General features: G+C 38.8%; 1 protein-coding gene across 2 annotated transcripts in view; it reads right to left on the reverse strand.

Moving 5' to 3' along the window:
* Positions 1 to 10270: 10270 nt before the first annotated feature.
* The window catches only part of LOC117408761 (mastermind-like protein 3), a 157431-nt gene continuing 140626 nt past the window's right edge, over positions 10271 to 27075 (reverse strand). The window contains exons 3-5 of one of the 2 annotated variants that reach the window (XM_059004895.1): positions 18566 to 18829; positions 12080 to 12161; positions 10271 to 11488 (exon numbers count right to left, since the gene is read on the reverse strand). In XM_059004895.1, the coding sequence (XP_058860878.1) occupies positions 10503 to 11488; positions 12080 to 12161; positions 18566 to 18829 (1332 nt within the window). In that variant the 3' untranslated portion in view covers positions 10271 to 10502. Of the gene's footprint in view, positions 11489 to 12079; positions 12165 to 18565; positions 18830 to 27075 lie in introns of both variants that reach the window. The other variant, XM_034014041.3, reaches the window with a different exon arrangement.

The raw sequence follows: 27075 nt of genomic DNA on the forward strand, positions 1-27075 counted from the left end.
CCAGTTCAGTTTAGTTCCAGCTGCCTAAGTGGATACATATCTGCATTTTTCTGAGATGGCATCAAGGTCATAGGAGACTTCAAAATGGTGGCATTCCTGATGGGTCTCCAAGGCGGTTTTACCAAGTTTCCCTGCTATCTTTGCCTTTGGGACAGCAGGGACACCAAGGCGCACTACCACAGGCGGGACTGGCCACAGCGGACCGAGTTCTCTGTGGGGAGGAACAACGTCAAGTGGGAGCCACTGATGGACCCCCGGAAGGTGCTGATGCCACCACTGCACATCAAATTGGGCCTTATGAAACAATTTGTCAGAGCTCTAGATAAGGAGTCGGCAGCCTTCAAGTACCTTCAAGACTTCTTCCCTAAGCTGTCTGAGGCAAAGGTCAAAGCAGGTGTCTTCTTCGGACAACAGATAAAGAAGATCCTGGAGTGCAATGAATTCCCCAAGAAGCTCACTAGTAAGAAGAAAGCGGCTTGGAACAGCTTTGTCGCAGTGGTTCGGGGCTTCCTGGGCAATCACAAGGCCAAAAACTATGTGGAGCTGGTTGAGACTCTGGTGAAGAACTACGGCACAATGGGCTGTAGGATGTCCCTCAAAGTCCATATCCTTGATGCTCATCTTGATAAATTCAAGGAGAACATGGGAGCGTACTCGGAGGAGCAAGGCGAGCACTTCCACCAGGATATACTGGACTTTGAACGCCGCTACCAAGGAAAGTATAACGAGAACATGATGGGAGACTACATTTGGGGGCTGATTCGTGAAAGTGATTTACAGTATAATCGTAAATCTCGAAAAACTACTCACTTCTAAATCTTTTGTAGTCATTTTTGTATTACTTTAGTATAAATACATGTTAATTTGGATTCATATGTTGTTTTTTTCTGACTTTATGTGAACGAAAAGACACAAATTCGTCAGTTTTCTCACTGGAAATAGGTACATTTCAAAATATCACTGTCCTGGTCACAAAAGCAAAGTTTGTGGGGAATAATAGCCATTTTCTATACTTTTGAGGCATAAGCAATTAGGAAATAACACTTACTACCCAGGAACAAAAATTGTGTTACATAGTGTATCAAAATTCAATGGGCAGGCAGTGTGTAAGAACCTGGCTGCTTTAGTAGCTGCAAGACATCAACTCTGGCTGTCTCAGGTGCGCATAGTGGATGGTGCACAGCCGGCTCCTGCTAAAGCTAGAGGGGGTTTTCACAACTGTCCCGCAGCTGCACAAAGGGGAAACTTCAACAAGTTCCGCCATCAAGCGCAAAGGCAAAAGCCTCAGGCTAAGCCTCAGACAAAACAGCAGCCCTAGCAATTTGCTGCCACAGTCCCAAGGCCCGTTTTCAGGGAGTCACCTGGAGTACTGGCATCAATGCACCTTGGACACCTGGTTGCTCAATACTGCACAGGCTATTCAAACACGGTCCCCCTCCATTTCAGGTGTGACTACAATGTTAGTCACGGATCCGCAAGACGTATTGGTGTTGTCTCAGGAGGTGACAGCCCTGCTGTAGAAACGGGCTATTTGCACAGTTCATCTTCATTTGAAAGAAGGTTTTTACTCCAGGTACTTCCTAGTGCCACAGACCACCTTCTGTGGTTAGGTCTTTCAGTGAACTATGCAAAGAGCCAGCTCACACCTTCGCAGACAGTCTCCTATTTAGGAGTGTGTCTGGATTCCAAGACCATGTTGTCCACTCTGTTGGAGGACAGACTGCAGAGAATAGCCACTTGTCTGAAGCTTTTTCAGCCCAACATAAGGCTCACAGTAGTGACATTTCAGCGGCTCCTGATGGCAGCAGCTTCCCAGACCTTCTGCACATGCGCCCTCTCCAAGGCTGGTTCAGCAGCAGGGTTTTTCAGACTGTATTGAACTGCGGCCGTCTGCTGACAGTATCTCGGCACTGTCTGCAGGCTTTATCCTGGTGGACACAGCCTGGTCACCTAAGCTTAGGCGTAGCGCTGGGCAGCATTACCAGGAGAGAGGCTGTAATCATAGATGCGTCCAGCCTCGGCTGGGGCGCCGTGTGGAATGGCAGGGGAGTGCAAGGGGTATGGAGACCCCCGTGACAGGGTCTCCATATAAATATTCTGTGTTTCTAGCCTTGCAAAATTTTTTACAGGAGGTTCAGGAGAGACATGTGTTTGTCTGGATGGACAACTCTACTGTGGTGGCATACATAAACCACCAGGGTGGCCTCAGGTCCCCCAGTCGCCACCGGGTTGCCCGCAAGCTGTTGCTTTGGGCGCACCATCATCTCCTTTCACTGCGGGCAGTACATCTCCTTTCAAGGACAGTCCCCAGTGCCTCAGAATGGAGGCTTCACCCAGAAGTGGTGATCCTCATTTGGCAATGGTTCGGGAGAGCACAGGTGGACCTATTTGCATCCCAAGAAGTGACCCATTGCCCCCTATGGTTCTCAGTAACGGGAGCCGGGGACCCACTGGCAATAGATGCCTTGGCACACCAGTGGTAGGGCAAAAGCACACTTATAGCTGTAATGTAATAGCCCTGCTTTATATACCAACTTTGTGTAATTTACATAGTCTTCTGGCACATTTTGATGTGTAAAAATATATTTTTAAAGGATTCATAATATAAAAAGAAAACATGAAGACAAGATTGTTATTATAATAAAAATACAAACTTCTATTCTGAGTTCTTGCGCTCCGGGTTTTACCCATTGCCATCTATGATTGGAGCAAAAAATCCAGCACTTCAGGTATCCAGTCAAAATGTTCAGTTGAGTACATATTTACCTTGTTTCCATGGTCAACCAACTCGAGTCAACTCAAGTGCGGCCGAATTGGTGTGAATTCTCTCAGAACTCGAGTTGATGGACAACTAGAGTTGGTGAAAAAGGAGGTGTTTCCATGGGTTTCCGAGTTATCACGTGAGTAGGGCAGGTGAGTTAAAGGTCAAGATGTGCGGGGCAAGTCAAGCACGTACCCCGGGTTCATGAAAACGTGATGTTATAAAACACTGCTTGCAAATTTACAATAGGAGACATTACTCATCCACATTTCTCACGATATAATAGACAGAAAAACAAACAAACAAAACAGAAAACTCTTATGAACAAGGTTGAAGAGATTTTACTTCAACTACTGTATATACAGGGTCGCTCCAGTCTGGTGGTGAGATGATATTAAGAGACGTAATTTCTCAAAGAACCTATGGTACATGGCGAGTGATTTTTGAAAAATCGTGATAGTAAACGGGGCGTGCGTGATATTAAGCGAGGTGATATAAAACGGTTAATCTGTAATATGAAACGTTGAATAAATGGTGCCACGTTAAACACACATACAAACGGAATGAAGACACCTTTAAAACCCTCGTCCTTATTTGATGTATTTGGTCAAATACATTTGCCAGGGATACTTTCAGCATAAAGAATTGCTAGGTATAGCCTTTTAGTCACAAAACGCTATTTTCTCTGCAGAAGTCTCGTAAATACATTAATTTGAGCTGCTTTTTAGTGCGAGAATGCGATTTACCCACCCTTTTAAACTAACCAAGCCACTTGAATCAAAAACAAAACACAAACAGCATACAGCAATTTCTCAAACTGTCATGTAGTTCCAGGAAAGGCCAGCAGGTGGCCATTGGCAGATCTCATCCAGCGAGTTAATGCCAAATTAGAGTAGGATACAAAGGTGGGCTCTAAATACCTTCAGTTGTGGAATTATTACACAGCTTCTCTGTTCTGTTCACGACAAATGTGTAATTAAACTACACTACTGTATATTATCCTGAACTACATCAACCTATTCCATACATAAAAGGAGCTGGTTCGCTTTTTCACAACTTATTATAAATTGGTTTAAAAACACCACTAAAAATCAGATTTTTATGACATTTTAATCAAAAGGAGGCTGTGTGGTCCAGTGGTTAAAGAAACAGGCTTGTAACCAGGAGGTCCCAGGTTCAAATCCCACCTCAGCCACTGACTCATTGTGTGATCCTGAGCAAGTCACTTAACTTCCTTGTGCTCCATCTTTCGGGTGAGACGTAATTGTAATTGTGAGCAAAAAAGTCCTGTGTTTGTTGTTTTTATTTTGTTTTTTACATGTATAGTTATTTGGCAGTGCTTTCAACCCCAGTTCTTGGGACCCCATGTGTCTTCTGTTTTTTCCCCCCCGAGCTCTCAATTACTTAACTAAACCCTTAACTGGACTAATAATTTGCTTAATTACGCATTTCTAATTGTTTTCAGCTTGTATAAATAACTTGAAATCTGCAACTTTTTAGGTGCCGAGGACAATTAAAAAGATAAATTTAAGCAAATAATTAGTTCAGTTAAGGGTTTCATTAAGTGAGAGCTCAGTTGGAATGAAAATTAGAAGACACATGGGGTCCCAGGAACTGGGGTGAAGGACCCTGCTCCAGATGGTCCTTAAATGCAACTTGGTGTCATTGAGTTCCATTCCTAATTAAAGTGGTTTCTGGAACCCCAGCATAAATATACAAGATGAATGCTTCACCCCTCTAACATACTAAAATGTAATTTGTTGTTTTAAATTGTGTCTTGAATGCGATTGGATCAATGTTCTCTTAATTAAGTAGCAATGCATGTGTAAAGTAAAACCAAATGGAATGGAATATTTTATTTTCAGGTTTTTTATTATCTTCCCAAAATGGAACATCACTATTTTACATAATCTGATGATAGAATAATTGTTGTTCGGCCAACATTTTTATAAGGCTGGAGAGGCATATATTTCCACTTCCACTAGCGCTTACTGTTCCAGCTAAACATTCAGATACACTGCTTTTACCAAGAATGCAAAGACCTGAAACAGCCACCTTTCCTACAATCTTAATCCACCATTTCATTTTATTAAACATTGTGTAAACAGACTGCAAGAAACAAATGTCCCTGTATTCAGCAGAGTGTACCTTTGTAAAAGGAAGCGCCACCAGTAATGTTACTACACCAGTAAGAAACAACCTGGGTGTTGCTGGACTTCGGAGCCCTTAAAGTGATATTCAGGAACCTTCTGAGCTGTTTCGCAACGCAGACACACTTAGATTTCATTCAACAAACCAGGTTCAAATCGGAAATTGAAACATGCTCATGTCCTAATGGTTACCGCCTATTGTGGAATCAAGGGGGGTACGGGACAGGACTGTTCCTTTTGAAACATCAATATTGGATACGGAACCATAAAATTAAATCATTCATATGAGGCACATCCCATTTAAACAGTGTGTACGCACACACGCTACATAAGACAGTTGTTTCCGTTTCATTCCTATGCTGTATGTATGTGCTTTACGTATTATGAATGAATAAAATACAGAAATGGACACAGTTTTATAAGCTGACATAAGAAAATGAAAAGAAAACCCTCAAAAATAAAATACATAAATAAATTCGAGTTAGAGTTCTTTTAATCTTACCATCACTGAGAACATTCTTTCTCATTTATTTTTTGAAAAAAATTGGTGTTTGATATAATCCTCTTGGTTTAAACATTTCATAATTCTGTACAAGATAAAAAGAAAGAAGCACTGCTGAAAGTACAGAGTAAAATCTCAACACACAACTACAAAATAAAAATAGGTTTACAGTACAAAGGAGTAGTAAGACATTGTATGAAGCACAATGGCAGAGCTCTGATGAGTGGAAAATAAAATACAAATACTTTTCTATTTTAAACAGTAATTTCTTTACAAATAGCAGAGCCAATATTATCTGATGTATTTCAACCTGTAAAAACATATTTACAAATAACCATTATTTTTTTATTACATTATTATTTTTATTTATTTTTAAACATCACATGTACGTCAGCACCAAAGTACAAAATAACAAAAAAAACAACAAAAAAAGATAAAATAACCCATGGGGGAAAATAATAATAATAATAATATGGACTTCTACATTACTTGGTCCCGGACACTGTATTTGGAGGAAGTTTTGAATGCCAACACAACCTTTACATTAGGGCCGAGCTGAATTGCCTGCCACACCATCAGATCCCCTCGTTCTTGACAGGCTTGCATTTTGTCTGCAGTTTTAAAAACACACAGCTCCTGCTTCAACCCACCCACCCACACACACACACACACACACACACACAGCACAGCAACAGAACGAAAGCATCCCCAGACAATAAACAACACATCGCCTGACAACTGGAACTGGCTGGCTGTCATGTGCATTGGAAGCAGACAGGGTGTAGATATTACCCTTCAATAAAAATTGAGAGCACAACTCCCCCCCCCCCCCCACCCCTCTCCAAAAAAAAACATCAAATCATATTTGAGTTTTAAAAATGGTGTAGCCATAAATGCTGTGGTTTTTTTTTCTCAAAGAATTTGGATGAAGTTACTTCTTTCTCTATTATTTTACCGGAAAGTCGCTTGAGATTAAAAAGTTATTTTACCAGTAAATACCTGACAAGAATGACCAAAAGTTTGTTTTGACAGATAAATTACTCTGAAAACTGGTTTAGACTGCTGACTGTATCAATCTGTATTTAATCCATCCACATAAACCAACTAAATCTTTAAATATCTCACAAATTATAGATTTGTGAATAAGGTCATTAACTGTATTTTAAATGTACACCGTGTGTGCTTTTAAAATTATTCACACCCCCACTCTATCACAATAATTACACCTGTCTTTTTAATTAATATTGCACAGTAATGATCCTACAGAATATGCTTTACTTTCACATGGCACAATGTGGGTGGCCATCAAATGGCTTTGTTCAGTACAAGACTGTTGCAGTGGATTCTCGTCAATGTTGTAACACAGACTCGCCTCATGACATCCCTCACCCCACCCCCCGTACAAAAGAATGCGCTACTGCCACCAAAAAAATATAATTAAAAAAAGCAATACAATTAAGAAGAATTGGTTTCTGGCACATTGTGTGGCAGTTGAACACATTTCTATTGTGAAATGTTATTTTATGAATTGCAATACAAATGTAATTGAAGCCCTTCTACCAAAGTGTTTACTAAAGTACTTACTGCATTATGGCACACAACTTACAATACTGTCAGAATGAGATAACGCCCACCATACTGTAGGATCCACTGAATTAACATTTACCATGTTCGTCAACCTTTTAAGGACTGTGATTGTGACACCATACCTTTGCTGTACAGGTTGGAAACGCATATAATTGGATAGGGGAGGGATTGAATTTCACTCCCTGAGTTTTTATTTCTTGTGTGAAGTCACTGGGATGGGCATTTAAATTTTAAAGGGCAGAGAAAGTTTACAGCAGCACACAGGAAGAAAACATCACAGGAAGCTGTTTAGAGAGAAGAAATAAACGGAAAAAAATGCTGTAAATCAGATGTATTTGACTTGCAATTATATCAGAACATTTATTTTGTCATGTGTTTTAATATATAATATTTTGTCATGTGTTTTTATATAATATTTTCACAACATATATAAATATCAAGAAATGAGTGGATATAAGCAGATAATGCTTCATGAACTAAATTATCAGTTGTTATTTTCATTATAACTGATAATAATGGAATGAAAAACTATTTTATTTATAAATATTTATTTTGAGAACATAATCTAGAGTAGTGTCCATTATTGCTTATAAATATCCTGAGAAACGTTTATTATGGCATTGCAATTTTACTGTTTGCTTATAATAGTTAGGGTTTTGTAGTTTATTTAGCACCCTTTATTCTGCTGTTCTTGTGGTTTGTAAAACACTGCTTTGATAATAGGATATTTTGTGTATATGTTTATGTACACAAATTGATATACACACAATCATATACATAGACGTTTCCACTCTACAGAACTTCATTTCAAGATGGCAAGACGATTAAATGAATCATGGTTGGCAGAAATACTGGCGTCCGATTCTGGTGAATCTGAATTTTTTGACAGCGATTCATTTATATAATACAGGTGTTCTCAGTATTATTTAGTTTTAAAATAAATGTTCAGTTCTAAACTATGTATTGTGTTTGTTTTTTTAATAAAATGCTCTTCATTCATAAAATCTCTCAGGTGTTTTTTTTGCCCATATTTAAAAAAATGTCAACAAAACTTTCAGGGAGTGTTGTAGGGTCCTTCAGCTAACAGAATAAAATGTTTTTGTACCTTTATCTCTTTGAAAAGCCAAAATCTACTGAATCATACTTGTACTTTAAAAAATACCAGAATTATTATTATTTGTTTTTACTTATAGGAGTGGAACATCAGTAAAAGTATTTTTTTTCTAGTGTAATATTGAACCAACAAAATACAGTTTAAGTCTCTACTACTAAAAATAGATTTTTTGGATGAATTTCAAAGATAGAAAGGCAACATCAGCTAAAAGTGTAAAAAATAAAATCCCCAAATCACTCGGGTGAAACAATGTCTTGTAATTTGCCCAAACATCAGTATTTTTCAACGTAACTTTCAGGAAGTATTGTAAGGTCCCTCAGGTCTTAGTTTTTATACATGTATCTCTTTGAAAACACTAATCGAATACATAATAAAATACTTAATATTTAAATAGTGTTGAAAAAAAGGAGACTTTTTATGGTTTCTAAAGTACTTTATAAGTGTTCCCCAGGGTGTTCTGAAAAAAGGACACCAAATGCTACTGTAAAAAAGATATTATATTTGTAGCAAATTTTTATAGGAAGAGAGACAAATACAGCTAAACCCCCCCCCAAAAAAAAACAGGTCCTGGGGAAGCATCCCACTGAAAAACACTTGGTCCTTAAATTGTAAAACCATAGCAATTTTTATATATATATATATATATATATATATATATATATATATATATATATATATATATATATATATACACACACATACATACACTACCGGTCAAAAGTTTTAGAACACCCCCATTTTTCCAGTTTTTATTGAAATTTAAGCAGTTCAAGTCCAGTGAATAACCTGAAATGGTACAAAGGTAAGCGGTGAACTGCCAGAGGTTAAAAAAAAAAAGTTTAGGTTACCAAAAACTGAAAAATAATGTACATTTCAGAGTTATACAAAAATGCCTTTTTCAGGGAACAAGTAATGGGTTAACAACTTACAGCTGTTCTGCAGCAATGGAAGTAAATTAAGCCTTGAAAGTTGATGCTAACAATTCCTACAGGTGTCCCAAATTTTGTTTATTACTTACAAACCCTCTATCTGTATAAAAGCAGTGTTGGAACAGACTGTGTTACTACACCCTCTTAAGCATTATTTGGACAGTATTGTACTGCAGGAAGTAGTATATTGCTCTCATAATGGCGAGAAAAAGGAAATTAACAAAGGAAGACAGACAGACCATTATAACCCTTAAAAGTGTAGGTTTTTCCTTTAGAGAAATTGCAAAGAAAGCCAAGGTGTCAGTGAGTACAGTTTCCTACACCAATTTGATTTCCATTGTAGAAAGAATGCCACGAGTGTGTTCGGCTGTTGTATCTGCAAAAGGTAGCTACTTTGAGGAGTCAAAAATTTAGATTAAATTTTATTAAACAAAACGATTCCATGATTTCTTTTTTATCTTCAATTGTTTATTTGTTCTATGCTTTAATTTCAGAGTACATTGAGACATTAAACTGCGTAAATTTCAATAAAAACTGGAAAAATTTGGAGGTGTTCTAAAATTTTTGACCGGTAGTGTGTGTATATATATATATATATATATATATATATATATATTATATATATATATATATATATATATATATATATATATATATATATATATATATATATATATATATATATATATATTAAAAACAGTATAAACAGGTTTGCTCACAGTATAAAGCAGCAACTTGGCCCAGTAGTTTCCTCACTCACTGGTTCCCTTGCAACAATCCACGTCTACGGCATCGGCCTAGTTTCTACACAAAGACAGACGATTGCTTTGTTTTTCACAGTATAGAAGACTTTAACTCCCAAAAACTGCAGAAAAAATGCAAGCCATTCAAACTGAACTTTTCATTTCAGAAAAAATGGAACTAAAGAAAATTCAGTGGAAAGTTATACACAGCTTATGAATATTACAATGAATATCGCTGGCTATGAAGTACTGTACAGCACACCATCTGACTAAAATCTTGTGTCTGTTTGGGGAGTCAAATTAGCTTATTAAAAAAAATATATTTTTTACATTTTGGTACCACTTCCAAAAAACACTGGATTACATTTCTAAAACAGAATGCACAATGCAAAGGAACAGACTGCAAAAGAAACATTGGGGGAGCAAAATAATCTTTCTATTTTTCAGTACTACTCTGGATGACAAGTATTGAGCTATGGACTGCTTAAAAAAAAAAAAAAAAAAAAATGATTAAAATAAAATCACGCACTCCTACAGAACTGTACAGTTTCAGCTTTACTACTACTCTTAACCAGCTTGCACAGAGGTGACACTTTCTGGACTGTGTGTGTGTTTTTTTTTTCAGCTCATCAACGTTCTCAATAAAACAAAAGGTTCCACAGTTTTTCTTTTTTTTAAACTTATAGTCCATGTAAACTTCTATGTCTCTCCTTTCACTATTGGTTTCCCAAAATTTCATCTATCCACTCATCCGTCGAGCTTCCTTTCATTAACGAGTCCACCAGGTCTACCCCGTCCGCTAAACTAGGGAATGAGCCCCCGCCTGCCGACTGGCTGTAACTGAAAGACAAGTCCTGACTCGCAGTCCGCTGGTAGCCTTGAGGCTGACTGCTTTGTAAGTAAGAAACACCACCACCTCCGATTTGCTGGCCAGGTCCCTGACTAAAAGCATTCATGTTCGGAACACCCTGGTTCATTCCAGCCATGACCATTGGCCTTGACTGGTTGGTCCTTGGTTGTCCAGACATGTGTGGCATCATCTGCCCCCCCATAGCAGGGTTCATGGTTCTAATATTTCCCGTAGGGTCCACAATAGACTGGCTCATTCCTTGAGGAAAGTGTTGCTTGGTCACGCGGGGCTGACCAGGCTGCATGGCATAAGCCGAGCTGTTGTTAAAGGTCATCATTTCCACACTAGTCCGTCCTGGCATACCCTGCTGCTGCCAGCCCTGTGCCCCCTGGACAGCACCTCCCATCATTTGAAGTCTTTGAGCTTGGGCCTTAGGGATGGCTTGGCCAACTGGCGGTCCCTTCATTTGCTGCTGCTGTTGTTGGGACATGGCAGAGTTTATCAACATGCTTTGGCCGTAGCCCCCAACTACTCCTTGTCCTGCACTGGGTTGTCTCTGGCCCTGGGAAGGGATGTGGGCCATGTTCATGTTGCTTTGGTTTGGGTGCTGCAACATTTGGTTCATTGCAGGGTTGATGCCGTACATGCCCTGTTGTCCACTCGGTGCGTTACTGTACGCCATGCTCATCTCGGCCTGTCCAGCGGCCGTCGACATCGTTCCAGAGTTGTGGACTGAGGCCATCTGGAGCATGCCCTGGCTCTGCTGCTGCTGTTGCTGCTGCTGATGCTGAAGTATCCGGGCATTCCGAATATTCTGCAGAGCCTGGTTCCTTGCAATCTCCTGTGGCGTGCCTGGAAAACAGAAACATTTGACAGCTCATGAATTGCAAAACAAATGTTGTTGGTCTTTAGATCGCAGAGGTACCACACACATGAATGATATTGATATACAGATGCATTGTGCTGTGCTGCAACATGCCCTAAGGAATACAATATAATGGGTTGTTAACACAGTAATTAATCTGTTTAGGCAGTCTTCTGTATCTCTGGAAAAACAAGCTACCGATTTAAGGATGTGAAACTATCCAAAACTAAAAGTATACTGACACTTGAAATTTCTTCTTTCTTCCTCTCTTGTTCAATAAAAAGTTGAGGGAAGGGAATTTGTTACCAGGAATGGCATACTGGTCTTTTACTATTCTTAATCTAGAGTGAACTACTGATCAAGTGATGCAACTTATACCTGAATTAAAAAAAAAAAAAAAAATACAGCGTCTAAGCCATAAAGGGATTTTGAAACATTCATTATTGACAGTACACTTTGGTGGTGCTATCATTTATATACGAGTCAAACATAGATTACAGTGCTGCTACAGTCATTGTGCTTCGTAAAAGACACTAGAGCACCGCTGTGGATCTGTACCAATTCAATTCAGATCTTACCTTGAAACTGGTTAACCTGCTGGACTGGATAGGGGTTTCTCTGCTGCTGGGGAAGCTGTCTTGGTAAATGTTGCTGTTGTAACTGCTGGAAAAAAATAAAACCACCAAAAATTTATTTGGCATCGAAATATTCAACAAACTATCTTAGTGAACGACCCTCACAATTTTATCAGCTACAACTGATAGGAAATGTTTCCCATTTATAAATTGAAAGCAAGGACGTGTACACAGCTGGGGTTTAGGAATAGGTTTATTTAGTTGGTGATGTGTTGTTTGTTGGGGGCTTTTAATTGTGTTTAATGCCCAGCAGTTGTAACTGTATGGTTTGATAAACCTTCCAGTCATACTGTGTTAAGTTTTCCAATACATTTTTTTTTGCATTCACAATGTTTATGTCCTTATATCAAGAATAAATCTGTTCTGATTTACCTCTCTATACACACTTAACGCACAGGCATAAAAGTTGCTCCCCCCTTTCTGAGACTTCAATTTTAGGAAACACCTTTTTTTGTGTTTAAAATACTTTTTTTTACAATTTATGTTTTTCCTACATGCTCAACACCGATAAATAAAGAAAGATACACAGGTTTAGTTATGAAATAACCTTTGTTTGCAACATTTTATTCCATTAATAATTTTACAGTGTTGTTTTTTGTTAAACTGATAGAGACTATTCATTTTTCAAACTTTAAAAAGTATTAATTAACAGAGTGTAAAATCAAGTTATACATCGCACATCACATCTGTATTAAAACTACCGGTACTTTATTTTAGCTTATCAAGTACCCAAACAAGTTCAAAACATATCTTCTTTGCTTTACTGAACATTTCTTTCCTAAACCATACTTAGACAATAGTTCCCGCTGCACTGGCTTTTACAAATTAATTGTATTAATTCCAATTTAAAAGAAAAGTCTTAAACAGTGCTGCTTCATCAATTAAAAAAAACAAAACAATAAACTAAACAGCACACCATCTAATAACCAGTAAAAAAAAAAACATTTTAGTGTTGCTTACGGTGCAGTACAATTGCATTCAATTTCCAGCTGTTCAAATGCATTCATTTTGTTTTGTTAATCAGAACCACACATACTTTACAAGTGTACCACTGCGCTGCGCTGACATGTAGAACAAGTTAAAAGTATGCATTACAGTCATTCAAAGTACTCCATTCAAACAAAATGTTTTCTACATCAGGCCATAAACACTTTCCTCCTACCAGCTCGTTTTTCTTTGGCCATTTTAAGTTTGTCTTTGTTTCGTCTCTAGTCAAGTACTGTTTTCTCAGCATTGCAAATAACATGTATTTTGGCAAATTCAACAACGAGCAATTTCAAACCTGTTGAGTAGCATTTTCTTTTTTTTCTTATTGTCCTACTTTATTCAGTCTCAAAGTCACCTGCATTATTATAGCATTGCATTGCATTGTTTACTACTCGGCTTGCTAACCAATAGCTGTTTGGTACGGATCCCAGGGATGGGTTCAGTTTGAATGTTGACAAAATCAATGGCTTGGGAGGGTGGGAATAAGGAAATTCATAGAGACTGACAGCTATTGCGTTAACACTAAGTGAAGCAATATAGCTGTGACAATTGAGAAGAGGTCAGTCAAGAGTCTGAAAACTTGCGTTTAACATTCAAAATGACTAAGGATATTGAGAGTAAGAAATTAAAACTTTTAATTAGAATAGTGGTTTTGTGTTTCTACCTAGCAACATGACCTGAATGCCGTAGATCCTGAACAACTGAACTGAATAAAAACAAGAAGCACTATTTATAGATGTTAAAAATAGAACATTGACATTGAAATTGCAGTTTTGAAGATTTACAGGCCCTTTTTTTAGATTTTCATTCTGAACAGCAGGTGGAGCTGCAGCAACCTATTTCGAGCAACATGGTGTTTGATCATTGCTGTCCTTATCGTTGTCTGAGGAAGTGCAGGGCAGAGTGTGGCGCCACTGTTTGTGATCACTTGATGACGGTGCCCAGTAGTTTTTAAGGCTTCCCTCACACCTGTGACCAGTGACAGACATTATTTGCTGTGTTTCAAGCTCTGCTTCGCTAAGGAGGTGCACCGCTGTGGACCTAGTGCTAGTTTTCTTAGTTTTGGCATCATGGTGGACAGATAATGTATTCCCATGGGCTCCCTTGAATACCACACTGCTAGGTAAGTTTGTTCTTGACGTCTAGGATGTAAATAAAAACTTGGGGCACTGGCTTCAGGGATTTTACTAATGTATTTTTTCAAACTTTGTACGGGGTTGGAGTACATGAAATCTCTGAGCTTTTCTTTATTTGATTCATTATAATTCTTGTGATTCTTGGTTTGTTCATTAGATTTGAAAGTGAAATATTCCTGGCCGTTTTCATCATGGCACAGCACAAACAAGTCTGCTTTTAAATCACGCAGACCTTCTTTGCCTTATTTGTCTGGCCATATTTAGTTACACATCAAACCAAACCTCACTCACAAGACCTGTGGCAGTGTCAGGTGACAGTGCTAGACAGGTTTTTAATTTTTTTAAATCGTCCTTTGTGATCCAGAGGTAGTGACAGGAGGTATCGATGCCAGATTTGCGGTACCGCTTCACAGTGGCGACAAAGATGCTGTTTGCATTTTTAAATACTTGGTCACTTATCAAATTCACATTGCGGTTTATGGCTGTACTGTTTAAAACGGTTAAGACCAGCTCGTAGGGTCACATAGCTTGAGACTGAATACTCCCGTCCCTCTGAGCTACGGACAGTGACATAAAACTCCCCTAGCAAATTATTTGGACCAGGCAGAGGAATTACTATGTAATCAATATGTAACCATTTTTGTTTTAGCCAGTCAAATGGGACACCCGATGCCCAGGCAGTGGTCTTTTGTTTATTTTTTCTTCCTTTTCTTTTTCTATGTCCAGAAGCTGCACTTCAGTAAGTTCAAGATGCCGACTAGTAGTAGTACTTACTTTTTTTCCCCCCATCACTTGAATTCGTGCTGGTGTCCGATTCAGACTCATCCAAAATCTCATCTACAGTTTGGTTTGACATAAATTGACATAAATCTCGTCGGTCATCTTTATTGTAAATTCAAATATGGCTACCGTTTAATTTTTTTCAGAATTCTAGTGGCATATGGATATCTACCAGTGATTTACCCCTTTTTGAAGAGAGCTGCTGTAATATCAACAACCCCATGTGACCCGACACACACACACACACACACACTATATATATATATAGATCTATCTTAGGGCTGTCACTCTATTAAACATTTTTGATTGGTTAATTTATGGGCATTAGTTAATTAAAAAAAAAAAAAATAATAATAATAATTGGTAGATTAACCCGTGCACATTTTTAATAAAGGTAACGATCATATAGCAGCTGCCACAGAGAAAATGCAATTATATTGGTTGATTTTATTTATATAAAAAATAATTCTGCACAATGAAATTGTAAAAAAAAAATGTACCTGCGATCAACTCTTTAGTAGCTTTTTCCAAAAACAGGTGCCGACCATAAGGCACTTTATATATTAAATGTCTCTACAGAGTAAAAAGTAGTGTATATAGTAAACCATGTATATAGTAATCCGTTGCATATCTGACTGCAGTGGGACCAGAGTCAGGGCGGATATGTAAAAAGTCATTAATACTGTTTTAAATACCATTATACACCACTGTAACAATTACAATATTTCACACAATTATTGTTTTGAGATTCAGCTTTTATTAGGGAGCTCCCCTAAATCCCTTGTTTAGAAAGATACAGGGTATTTTGTGACAGAGTAACCATCTGCCGTGTGGGTATGTGAATTCGCTACTGAGTGACAGGCAGGAGATCGAGACGGAGGTTGAAATTGATACGCCCTGCAGGTGAACACTATTTATTTACAAAATCAACACACTGAACAGCTCACGTGACACTACCAGCAATGGTAGCGCACGTATCACTTACAACAGTGTACAAAAACTTTGGTGGGATCTACATTCTCTGAACTAATCTTCTCTGTTCAATAATAAAGTAACGTTGCTGAAGAGGTTGATCGTGGTGGATATGTGACGGGCGGATACGTGACGGATTACTGTAATTTGCTTGATGACACATAGAGAGGAAGTTGATTGCACGTACACAAAGTATACGTAGTTGATTTGTCATTGCTCTTAACTATCTTTAACTCTGTATGGACCTTCTAAATCTATATTTCTTTTGTGTACACAGAGGAAAAACAAAACATTACACAATAATAGAAGTTTGTCTCCATTTTGATGGCTGTTCCATTGGAAGTGGTTCAATTTATTCACAAATCTTCCCCGTTGAGCACTTACAGTCGCAATATTGGCATCAAATGTGCATGCTGTAGCAAACATGCATTTTCATTTTAAAACATAATACAGACGTGCTCAAATTTGTTGGTACCCTTACAGCTCATTGAAATAATGCTTCATTCCTCCTGAAAAGTGATGAAATTAAAAGCTATTTTATCGTGTATACTTGCATGCCTTTGGTATGTCATAGAATAAAGCAAAGAAACTGTGAAAAGAGATGAATTATTGCTTATTCTACAAAGATATTCTAAAATGGCCTGGACACATTTGTTGGTACCCCTTAGAAAAGATAATAAATAATTGGATTATAGTGATATTTCAAACTAATTAGTTTCTTTAATTAGTATCACACATGTCTCCAATCTTGTAATCAGTCATTCAGCCTATTTAAATGGAGAAAAGTAGTCACTGTGCTGTTTGGTATCATTGTGTGCACCACACTGAACATGGACCAGAGAAAGCAAAGGAGAGAGTTGTCCTAGGAGATCAGAAAGAAAATAATAGACAAGCATGGTAAAGGCTACAAGACCATCTCCAAGCAGCTTGATGTTCCTGTGACAACAGTTGCAAATATTATTAAGAAGTTTAAGGTCCATGGAACTGTAGCCAACCTCCCTGGTCGCAGCCGCAAGAGGTAAATCGACCCCAGAGTGAACAGAAGGATAGTGCGAATGGTAGAAAAAGAACCAAGGATAACTGCCAAAGAGATACAAGCTGAACTCCAAGGTGCAGGTACATCGGTTACTCATTGCACCATCCGTCGCTTTTTGAGTGAAAGTGGGCTCCATGGAAGAAGACCCAGGAGGACTCCACTTTTGAAAGAAAAACATAAAAAAGCCAGACTGGAATTTGCTAAAATGCATATTGGCAAGCCACAATCCTTCTGGGAGAATGTCCTTTGGACAGATGAGTCAAAACTGGAGCTTTTTGGCAAGTCACATCAGCTCTATGTTCACAGACGAAAAAATGAAGCTTTCAAAGAAAAGAACACCATACCTACAGTGAAACATGGAGGAGGCTCGGTTATGTTTTGGGGCTGCTTTGCTGCGCCTGGCACAGGGTGCCTTGAATCTGTGCAGGGCACAATGAAATCAAGACTATCAAGGCATTCTGGAGCGAAACGTACTGCCCAGTGTCAGAAAGCTCTGTCTCAGTCGCAGGTCATGGGTCCTCCAACAGGATAATGACCCAAAACACACAGCTAAAAGCACCCAAGAATGGAGAAGAACAAAACATTGGACTATTCTGAAGTGGCCTTCTATGAGTCCTGATCTGAATCCTATCGAACATCTATGGAAAGAGCTGAAACTTGCAGTCTGGAGAAGGCACCCATCAAACCTGAGACAGCTGGAGCAGTTTGCTCAGGAAGAGTGGGCCAAACTACCTGTTAACAGGTGCAGAAGTCTCATTGAGAGCTACAGAAAACATTTGATTGCAGTGATTGCCTCTAAAGGTTGTGCAACAAAATATTAGGTTAGCGGTCCCATCATTTTTGTCCATGCCATTTTCATTTGTTTTCTTATTTACAATATTATGGTGAATAAAAAATCAAAAGCAAAGTCTGATTTCTATTAAATATGGAATAAACAATGGTGGATGCCAATTACTTTTGTCAGTTTCAAGTTATTTCAGAGAAAATTGTGCATTCTTCGTTTTTTGTGGCGGGGTACCAACAAATTTGAGCACGTCTGTATCTGTTACTAAACAGGTTAAAGAAAGTTCTGCTTGCTAGCCTTATTTTTATGAACTGTGTTACTGTTTCACTTCCTGGGTCATTTCACCTCAGCAGTGTCTTGGGGTCAAAGCAATCTACTGGCTGCAGAGCATCTCAGGTCAATAGGTGAAGCGGCTGGCTGGATAATGACGAGAATGAAGCCATTGAAAGTGTGGGGACACCATGACTCACCAGGTGAAATGATTAAGGAAGTGCAAGGTCACCAAAAAAGCAAGGCTTTCAAACAGTGATTTAATTTCTCTAGTGTAGCAAGAGATATCCTGTTTCTAAAATTAAATGATTTGCTATAACATGGGTTTCTTTCAAAAGTACACATTTGAGACCTGTATAGTAAATGTAACGACACAACTGACAAGATGTAGGGCATTGATAGCTAAATCTACCAAACATTTCATTTTGTGGTGTCCCATCCACTCATTGAGAAACGCATTGTACCTGTTCTGCAAGCAGCTGATGTTGCTGCTGTTGCCTTTGTTCCCTAAGAAGCTGCTGCTGCTTTTGCTGTTCCATCAAGTGTAACTGGACTCTCTGCTTCTCCTGCTCCATTATCATCTGCTTCATCATGGCTGCCTGCTGCTGGTTGCCTAGGTAACCAGGTGCCCCCGGGTTGGTGCTGGGCACTGAGGCCACACTCCCAGGGCCTGGTAGACTAGGCTGCACGCAACCAGCCTGCCGCGAGATGCCAACTACATTCTGATCCTACAATCACAAGAGAGAAAGAGGGAATGAGATCAGGCTATAGTAATTTCAATCGTTTAGCTGAGGAAAAACAAAATCATGCTGAAACCATTAACTTTCTGTACGTTATTATATTTTAGAGAATGTTTCTTTTGTTAAAACTTGCCTGCAAGAGATTCTGTTACCAAGAAGGAAGATGATGCATTATGAATAAATCAACAAATGATTAGCTATGGCCCAGTAGAGTATTTTGTTTAACCTGGGATGTAAATTTTCTTACACCCAGGTTAACAACAGGTTTGAAAAGAAATTATGGAAAAAGAACACATGCTTTGAAACCTGGTTCTCTAGTCTTCCCATATTCAACACTATTGCTGGAAAGTTTAATAAAACATAGATGTATACTAAATTACCTTTAACACAGCCTAATTTAATTAAATTTGCTATTCATGGAAAATGTCTATGACAGTTGTTTTTAAATAAAATAACACAATTGGATTTTGGGTGTTTTATTTTCTAAATTGTATTACCAAAGTATATGTCACTTTTAATAACTCCATAAATGCCACAAGACCAGAAACATACTTGTACAGTATATTGGATACTTGGTAATTTAAAAACAGGTGAATTTGGTAATCCACTGTTTTTTTTTTGCTGTTGAGAAGATGTACTGTCGATTGTGATGCCCCAAATCTCACTGGAGGATTCTTAGTCAAGTCAGGTAATGCTTTTTCCACACACAAAAAAAAGAAAGAAAAGAGAGGCGTTGAATTATCTTATTCTTTCCAAAGCAGATCTCTGTAATTAGGGCCTGCTCTGAGAGGTGTAAAATTGTCGCTATGGCAACAAACTTTCAGCACCAGGACCCTCAGCCTAGCTACTGGAATGTGAGCAGACAGATTGAGAAGCTAAACTTTTTTATTTTCACCTCTCAGTAATGCAGCTCATTCATAGCAACTCTACAGAAGGTCCAAGAAAAGTATTTTGCCCTTAAATGGTTGCACTCAGAATTGCTGCAGAGTCAAACATTTCTGGATGGCCTTACCAAGCAAAAATCAGGTAGAGCCTTAACAGATTGTGAATACCCACCATTAACCATCTGTACTTGCAGGTCAGCATCAACAACCCACTGCTGTGTATTCTATATTGTACATGTTATTCTGAGCTTTTTATTTTGTTTGGTACCAGGTTAGTATGTTGTATACAGACTTTTCATACATAAATGATAAGTAAAGACATCCTCCATATTTACTTATGACAGGTCTCTGTCCCAAACGAATATATACACTAATGTCACTATAAAAGAAAATGCTAGAAGAGTACACACAATACACTGACAGAATCTCTGAATTGCCAGCTTCCTTGATGAAAGCCAGGTCTAAGTAAGAGAACCTCTTTTGTAACACGTAGGAAACGTCTGTTCTGACCTCCTCAACACGGATGTAAGGACGTCTTTCTGTCAGAAGGTGGCGACATTGTTCTTCTGTGCCATCACTATTCCTGACCTTTTCCCAGCAGATGGCTTAATCATGACCAATGTTATAATTTTTTTCGCCCTCTTCCTCATGGATAATGTGTCTAAGGCTGAGCCTAGTCAGTGAAGTGTGACGGCAAAGAGCAGGTAGCCTGGCAACTGAGAGCGTAATACTGAACAGATGGGGTTCATACAGCATTATGGACATCACACACTGCAGCCCGAGACAACTGAAGAACTCCCGGGGGATAGGAGGACCACTTTACACTTCACTTTTCTCGCAGCTGCCATACATCTTCCGCTTATGGACCATTGTCCCCTCAAACTCCTGTCCTTCTCCCCACCGGCTTCAGAGAAATCACGACAACCCGCATAAGAGTGTCCTAATGGCTGTTTAACCAACAGCAAGCTTTGTATGATACAAAACAACAACAACTACAGTAGACGGCCGCTGTTCAGAACGGAGACTCACTCCACCCACCAGTCACCTTTTTAAATCTGTTTATAAATATTGCGGGCACTACCTGCTGCTGTGTAAACAGGGGCATTGACATACAGTATCAGCTTCAATGTATTCTCCATCTGCCTTTTTCTCCACCATAACAATGAATATTTCCTCCCACACAGTGATTTCTAATGTGTTTCCAGTCAGCAGGAAACTGGATACTGATAGCCTAGAAGCAAACATTTACCCAAATCGACTCTCCAACAAGTCTGTACCGTATGTAATCTTTTTCACATACTAGGTTGCCAAAGGGAATGTTAAATTAGACTTGCATAATGATATTAAAAAAAAAGAACATAAAACAAGAAGAATTTAAAACAATAAAAAAAATGTCAATGATTGTAAAATGCAATCTCACAAGAGGGTACTGCTTTACAACCCTAAGAAGGAGTACTGAGACCTAAATAAAGAGACTCATTGACTCATTAGAAATTAAGTGTTGCATAACCCATTGGCGACTCACTCCACAGGTAAAAATGAGGCACAATGAATGCTTGTTCGCGAACAAAAATATCAAGACAAATTAATTCATGCTACCCAAAAATGTCTTGGTTTTATGACCATTAAAATTACAGCAAAAACAAAACGAGAAAGATAGGAAAAACATTGCATATTTAGCTGAATGACCCAGACATGTAAATGTGGCAATTAAATAAATCAGAAGCTAAACACTTGGAGAATTTAGTAGAAACAGCACAGAACCAATATCCTACGATTACAATTTTTAGATTACAACCTAAAAACAGCTACTTTCCTTATATCTACAAACCCCTTAAAATCAAAATACTGTATTCCTTTTTAGACTTACAACCATTTGATACAAATGTGGCAGTAAACTGGCTTTACTTAATATTTTGTCTTCTAGAAGAGATGGCTGACCTATCCAACAAGCAGTTTTTGTATTCTATAATTCTGAAAGCAGGAAGATTACCTTTTATAAACTGGCTCGTTTTCTTTTCGCACAATATTATTATAAGCACTGTATCAACTCTAAATGGACAGAGTGTTTTCCCCTCCTATGGTTCATTGTAGCACATCACATTAAGTTGGGTGTGTGTTACAGTAAAGGCTCTTCTCCTTGAGCTATATTTGGTTATATTTGAGCACTGTTGCAATGGAAACTTGTACAAGACCAGAGACCCTTATTTCATGGGTACAAAACACGATGCAAACATGGACTGAGAAGTATCACAGCTGAAAGAGAAATGAAATAAAACAAGGAACTGCACCTGGTATTAGCACCTTACCGCTTGTAAAATAATGTATCGGATTTTCTTAATTCTCCATGGCTTTCTTTTTATTACTACAACCTTTTACTATACTGTGGTCATGTATTCAGTTTCTATGGAAACCCTCAAACTTATGAAGTATTTAAACACTTTTGTAAACATTTCTACAGCTCTGGTCAAGAGTCTTTGCATCACCCTATAGAATCAGCAAAATTTGCATCATGAAGTCAAATGAAAACTGCTGAATAATGTTTTGTTAACATTGAATTACATGGGGGCTCCTGAGTGGTGCATCCGGTAAAGGCAGGAGTTCCCAGAGGGCGGCGCACAATTGGCCAAGCGCTGCCCACGCGGGGTAGGGGTTAGGTCGGCTGGGGAGTCCTTGGCTCACCGCACACCAGCAACCCCTGTGGCTGGCTGGGCACCTGCAGGCCGGCCTGTACGCAGTTCAGTACTCTGTGGTCCTCCCATGCTGTATGTTCTGAATATGACTGCATGGCGGGCGTTTCGGAGGACGCGAGTGCTCGTCTGTGCGGGGGTTGCAGCGGTGAGCCAGGCTGAATAATAATTGGACATTCCAAAATTGGGAGAAAATTGGAAAATTAATACAAATAAATGTAAAAAAAAAAAAAAAAAAGAATTACACCCCGCTTTGTAGTTTAAAATGTACATATTAAAAAAACTGACATTTCGAAATCTAGCATGAAAATACTGTACTGCTATTATGTCTGCCGGTAGACTTTTGCAATACCATTTTGTAGTTTCTTTCCTTACAACATGATGTTAAATAAAAGCTCTACATTATGTGTTGAGAGCGCCTTCTTATATTTATTTCTAGGGGACACCTTTCATACAGTACCTGCAGTGAAACTCAGCAATTGGTCACAGTATGAAAAAGACGAAAAAAGTTGTTTGAGAAGTGAGTGAATTCATAAATGAACAAAGAGCATCCAGAGTTTAGGGGATGCTATAATGCAAACAGATGATCGTTTTAATTGATTAGCAGTGCTGTTTTAATGCATATTTATATTAAGCTTGTCTATGTTTGTGTAATTCATAGCTCGCAATGAATGCATATTTAGCCATACAATTTAAAGGATAAAACTGAATATTGGTGTAAATGGAAGAGCACACATACTGCAATAAATGTATCCCATACGAATACAGTACAGAACAGTTCAGCTCATCTGGTTTTGCAAGCATACTACATGTTAAGAAGCAGAGGCACAGGGTCTTCAATTACTCACTTTTTAAATTTCTTGCTGTTTACTGTTATCGTTTTCCCATATTTTTCTTTACATTCCCTACAAGTTTTACCCCAAAGTCTTTATGTTGTCAAGGTTACAGGCATGACTCTTACTAGTTGCAACACCTAATGGTTTTTTGTTATGCTTCTAATAATTTACCTGAAACGTCTAAAGAGATTATATTTTCAACTTGAGTTTAAAAGCCGACAACCTTCTTATACATTATATATTAAATGTATACTGTTTAATGTGTACTATTAATAACTATGGATACGAAACATAAACCAACAACTACATGCTTGCGGTTTAATGGAGTTTAAATCCAGGGCACTTTAGCTACTGTGGTCAAATATCAAGAGAGAATAGCTCAGTAGGTATAAAATGCTTACAGTACCTACACCAATGACCTTTGACCCGGGTCGAGAGAGACACAATGCACGATGGGTGTTCATAAGCGAACTAAGGTTTCACTTACGTAAGGAAAATGTCTGTTTATTCTGTTTAGCCATATTTTTGTTGATTGAGACACAACATGAGCCAGACTGCAGCAGGGATGAAGAAACATTTGCACTAAATCAACATTTGGGCCGACGATTCAATCCAGAGAAGCTTGGATGGAAGCGTCTGTAACAAACTACTTCAGAGGCATTGCATACTTGCTTCTGTCACCCAGGTAGACCCTGCTTCTTCAAAAAACAAGGTGAAATTACGTAGCCGACCCACATGACACCAGGTAGAGCTGACAAGTGTGAAAGGGGCTTTAGTAACCCAAAGGCCCGAACTGTTCTGTCTTCATTTGTTGTGTAAAAGTACAAGCATTTTGTTTAGTTTTTCTTTTTTTATGGGTATAGACAAGTGTAATGGGGGGGGGGGGGGGGGGGGGTGTCTGTGCTGACTATCTGGTGCATGCGTGGTTCTGCAGGAAGAGGGCAGCAGCCTCGTAAGATCCGTCTGTCAGTCATGGCGATGACACAGAGAGATGGGGAAGTGGGTGTGGTGGCTTTCCCTCTCTCTGAGTGGCTGAGAGGCGGGCCTTGGGGGATTGCTCAGCCCATAAGTACTGCACTTGGTTATGCATTCGGTTGGCTGGAGAGAGGATACCCAGGGACGCTGGCGGAAGACGTCAGTGTAAACAAAGACCAGGCAAGCACGGCTGAGGGAGACAGCCTGCCTTAAAATAAACTAAAAAGTAAAATAAATAATTACGTACCTGAGGGGACATGTGTAGTTATACAAGGAACTCTGGCCACCTCAGTGTATAGAAAATAGCTGAGCGTAGGTCGGAGGCCCGTACTGACCGGCTTAGCGGCAGTGGGGGCACTGCGTAAGCAGCACTTTTGTAGTTTTATTTTCCCTTTTTTGTTTCTCATTTGGTTTTCATAAATTATTTTTGAGCACCTGTGAGTGCGCCTGCCAGTACCTGTATTGGTATTACTGTGGACCTGACTACTGTTGTCGGTATTCAGGCCACAGACAACAGCACCCTCTGCGAGCTAAAGAAAATAAAACCAAAAGAAAATAATAAAACTGTGTTGCAAATAAAACTCCTGTCTCCCGTGTGTGTCAGTGAATTGCCCAACACCCTTCCACACCAAGTAAAAACCATCATTAAATACATGAATCGACAATTTTAAAACAATAAAACGTGTGATTTTACCTCTTAACTTTGGATTTAACAATACAGTCACTGAATTTGATTACAGTTTAGCACAATAAAACCTTGATTTTAAGTGGTACACACAAATACATTACTTCTTCAGACAACTGTAGGTTTGAGCTATCAATATACACAAGCAACATAAATTCAACACAAGTCTGTGTGCCCACCTGCTTGTCAGTCCACCGATCCCAATCAAAAGAAACGTACAGTAAAGTATTGCGTCTCTACATTGGGTCCTTCAGTATCATTAAAAGCAAGAATACATTTTTATTTTACAATTATTACACCAGATTATATGTGTGCAAAAGCCAGTGAGGTAATCCTGAAACAAATTCTGTTGAATTTATTGTTTAATAAATTATGGAAATGATAATCAGAAGTAAATATGGGTGAAAGATAAATACTGTTTTCAGCTTCCAGTTATTATAAAGAAATGGCTGATGCTACTGCCAGGTAGCTCCAGAATCTGGATTGCTTCTCCAGTTTGTTCAGTCACCTAAACTAGGGGATGGGTTACAAATCTCTTTCCCTCCCTCCCTCCCTCCCTAGCAGAGGGCCCCCGGTTGCCATGGACTTCTCTACACTGTCTTGAGAAACAGGGATTCCACGGCACTACAGTACTCCTCCTCACTCTCTTTTAGCCATGATACTATTGGTTTCTTTTTTATTCTCTGACTCAAGAATGCAGCCGAGCACAGAATGCTCACATACATAGTTTTGTGGAATTTAAATGCACAAATAGCTTCTAATGCCATTTCTTCCCAACTTTTTTTTTTACAATGTCCAAGACTGTTTCAGTAACAGGATTAAACAGTTTTCACTACAGCTGTGTCTGCTACAAGCACTGTTGTAATCGATTAACTTGGCACACTTAAGTGAGCATAAACCCTGAAGTGTTGTTTCTGAGTACTGCCCATAGTCTATGATTTCCTCTTATCCACAAAGCTGTGCAAGGCTGCGACCTTTCAAAATGGAGAACTTGAAAGAGAAAGCCTAACTAGTTAGCATTCCACCGCAGCAGTGAACTGGCACTTGTTTTGGTTCCAGAAAATGGAGTTAAAGCACAATACCGTAGTCCACAAGAAACGTGGTTGAGAGCACCAACACTTATTTCAGATCGATACAACATAGAAGATTTTATATATATATTTGTTATTATTAAATAAATTTCAAAAAGATTAAATTAACAACTGAAAAAAAGAGACAAACTGCTCCAGCATGAAAACCAGGTTTCTTGCAAACAGTGAGACTTCATCTGTAAAACATGAACAGTACTGCATGCATACTTCATAATATAGTTCAGGGATGTGCAATTTTTGAAAAAAAAACTTGTTTTCCAAGGGACAAAATGCTACAAAAATCTACTTGTCATTCTGAAAAAAATCAACTTTCCCCAAAAGGATTTTGGTTTTATTTAACAGTGAACACAAATCAATCAATTAATGATTAACAGGGGCAGATCTAGCCTTGTAGCTTGACTGGTTCACTAAATTCTTCAAGATACACAAAAGGTTCCCTGTGACCCGACCTCACCTCAACACTGTATAACATACTTTAGGAAATGTTCCTTTCAATGCAGTTTGGAAATGCAAGTAACACAATAAGGGCCCTGTTCTGATGAAATGAGTGCAAATCGCAAGCACAATGATTAAAGTCAATTGCGTCTGGCCCGCAGGGAGTGGCTTCTCCAAATGTGTGATTCTGATGAAATTAAAAACCCAGCGCAAGCGCGTTTAGTGGCGCAGTGACAGCGCCCAGCCAATCAATGCTGAGTAGGTTGGAGAATCTGCTATCCAATCAGGGCCAGGAAACAATCCCTTCAAGAGACAAAATGCGCTTGCGTCACCGCAAGGCTCCGTTTTGAACGTAGAAGTTACGATCATGTTGAGCAGGAGTAGCACAGAGCAAGAACAACCTGCGCAAGCCAGAACAGCAAGTGGCAGAGAATACGTAAACTACGCTTCACGACACAGGAGAGCACTATATTAAAAGAACAGGTAGAGGCACATAAGGGCAATCATTTATTATTTATAATAATTATACAAGGTGCATTTTTTCATGGCATTGACATTACTACATGAAGTGCCACATCACGTTTCCTCTGAGCTTGTAATGTACTAGAGTTTCAATATAACCCCCCCACCCCGTTTGT

This window comes from Acipenser ruthenus, chromosome 2, assembly GCF_902713425.1.
Source record: "Acipenser ruthenus chromosome 2, fAciRut3.2 maternal haplotype, whole genome shotgun sequence".
NCBI lineage: Eukaryota > Metazoa > Chordata > Actinopteri > Acipenseriformes > Acipenseridae > Acipenser > Acipenser ruthenus.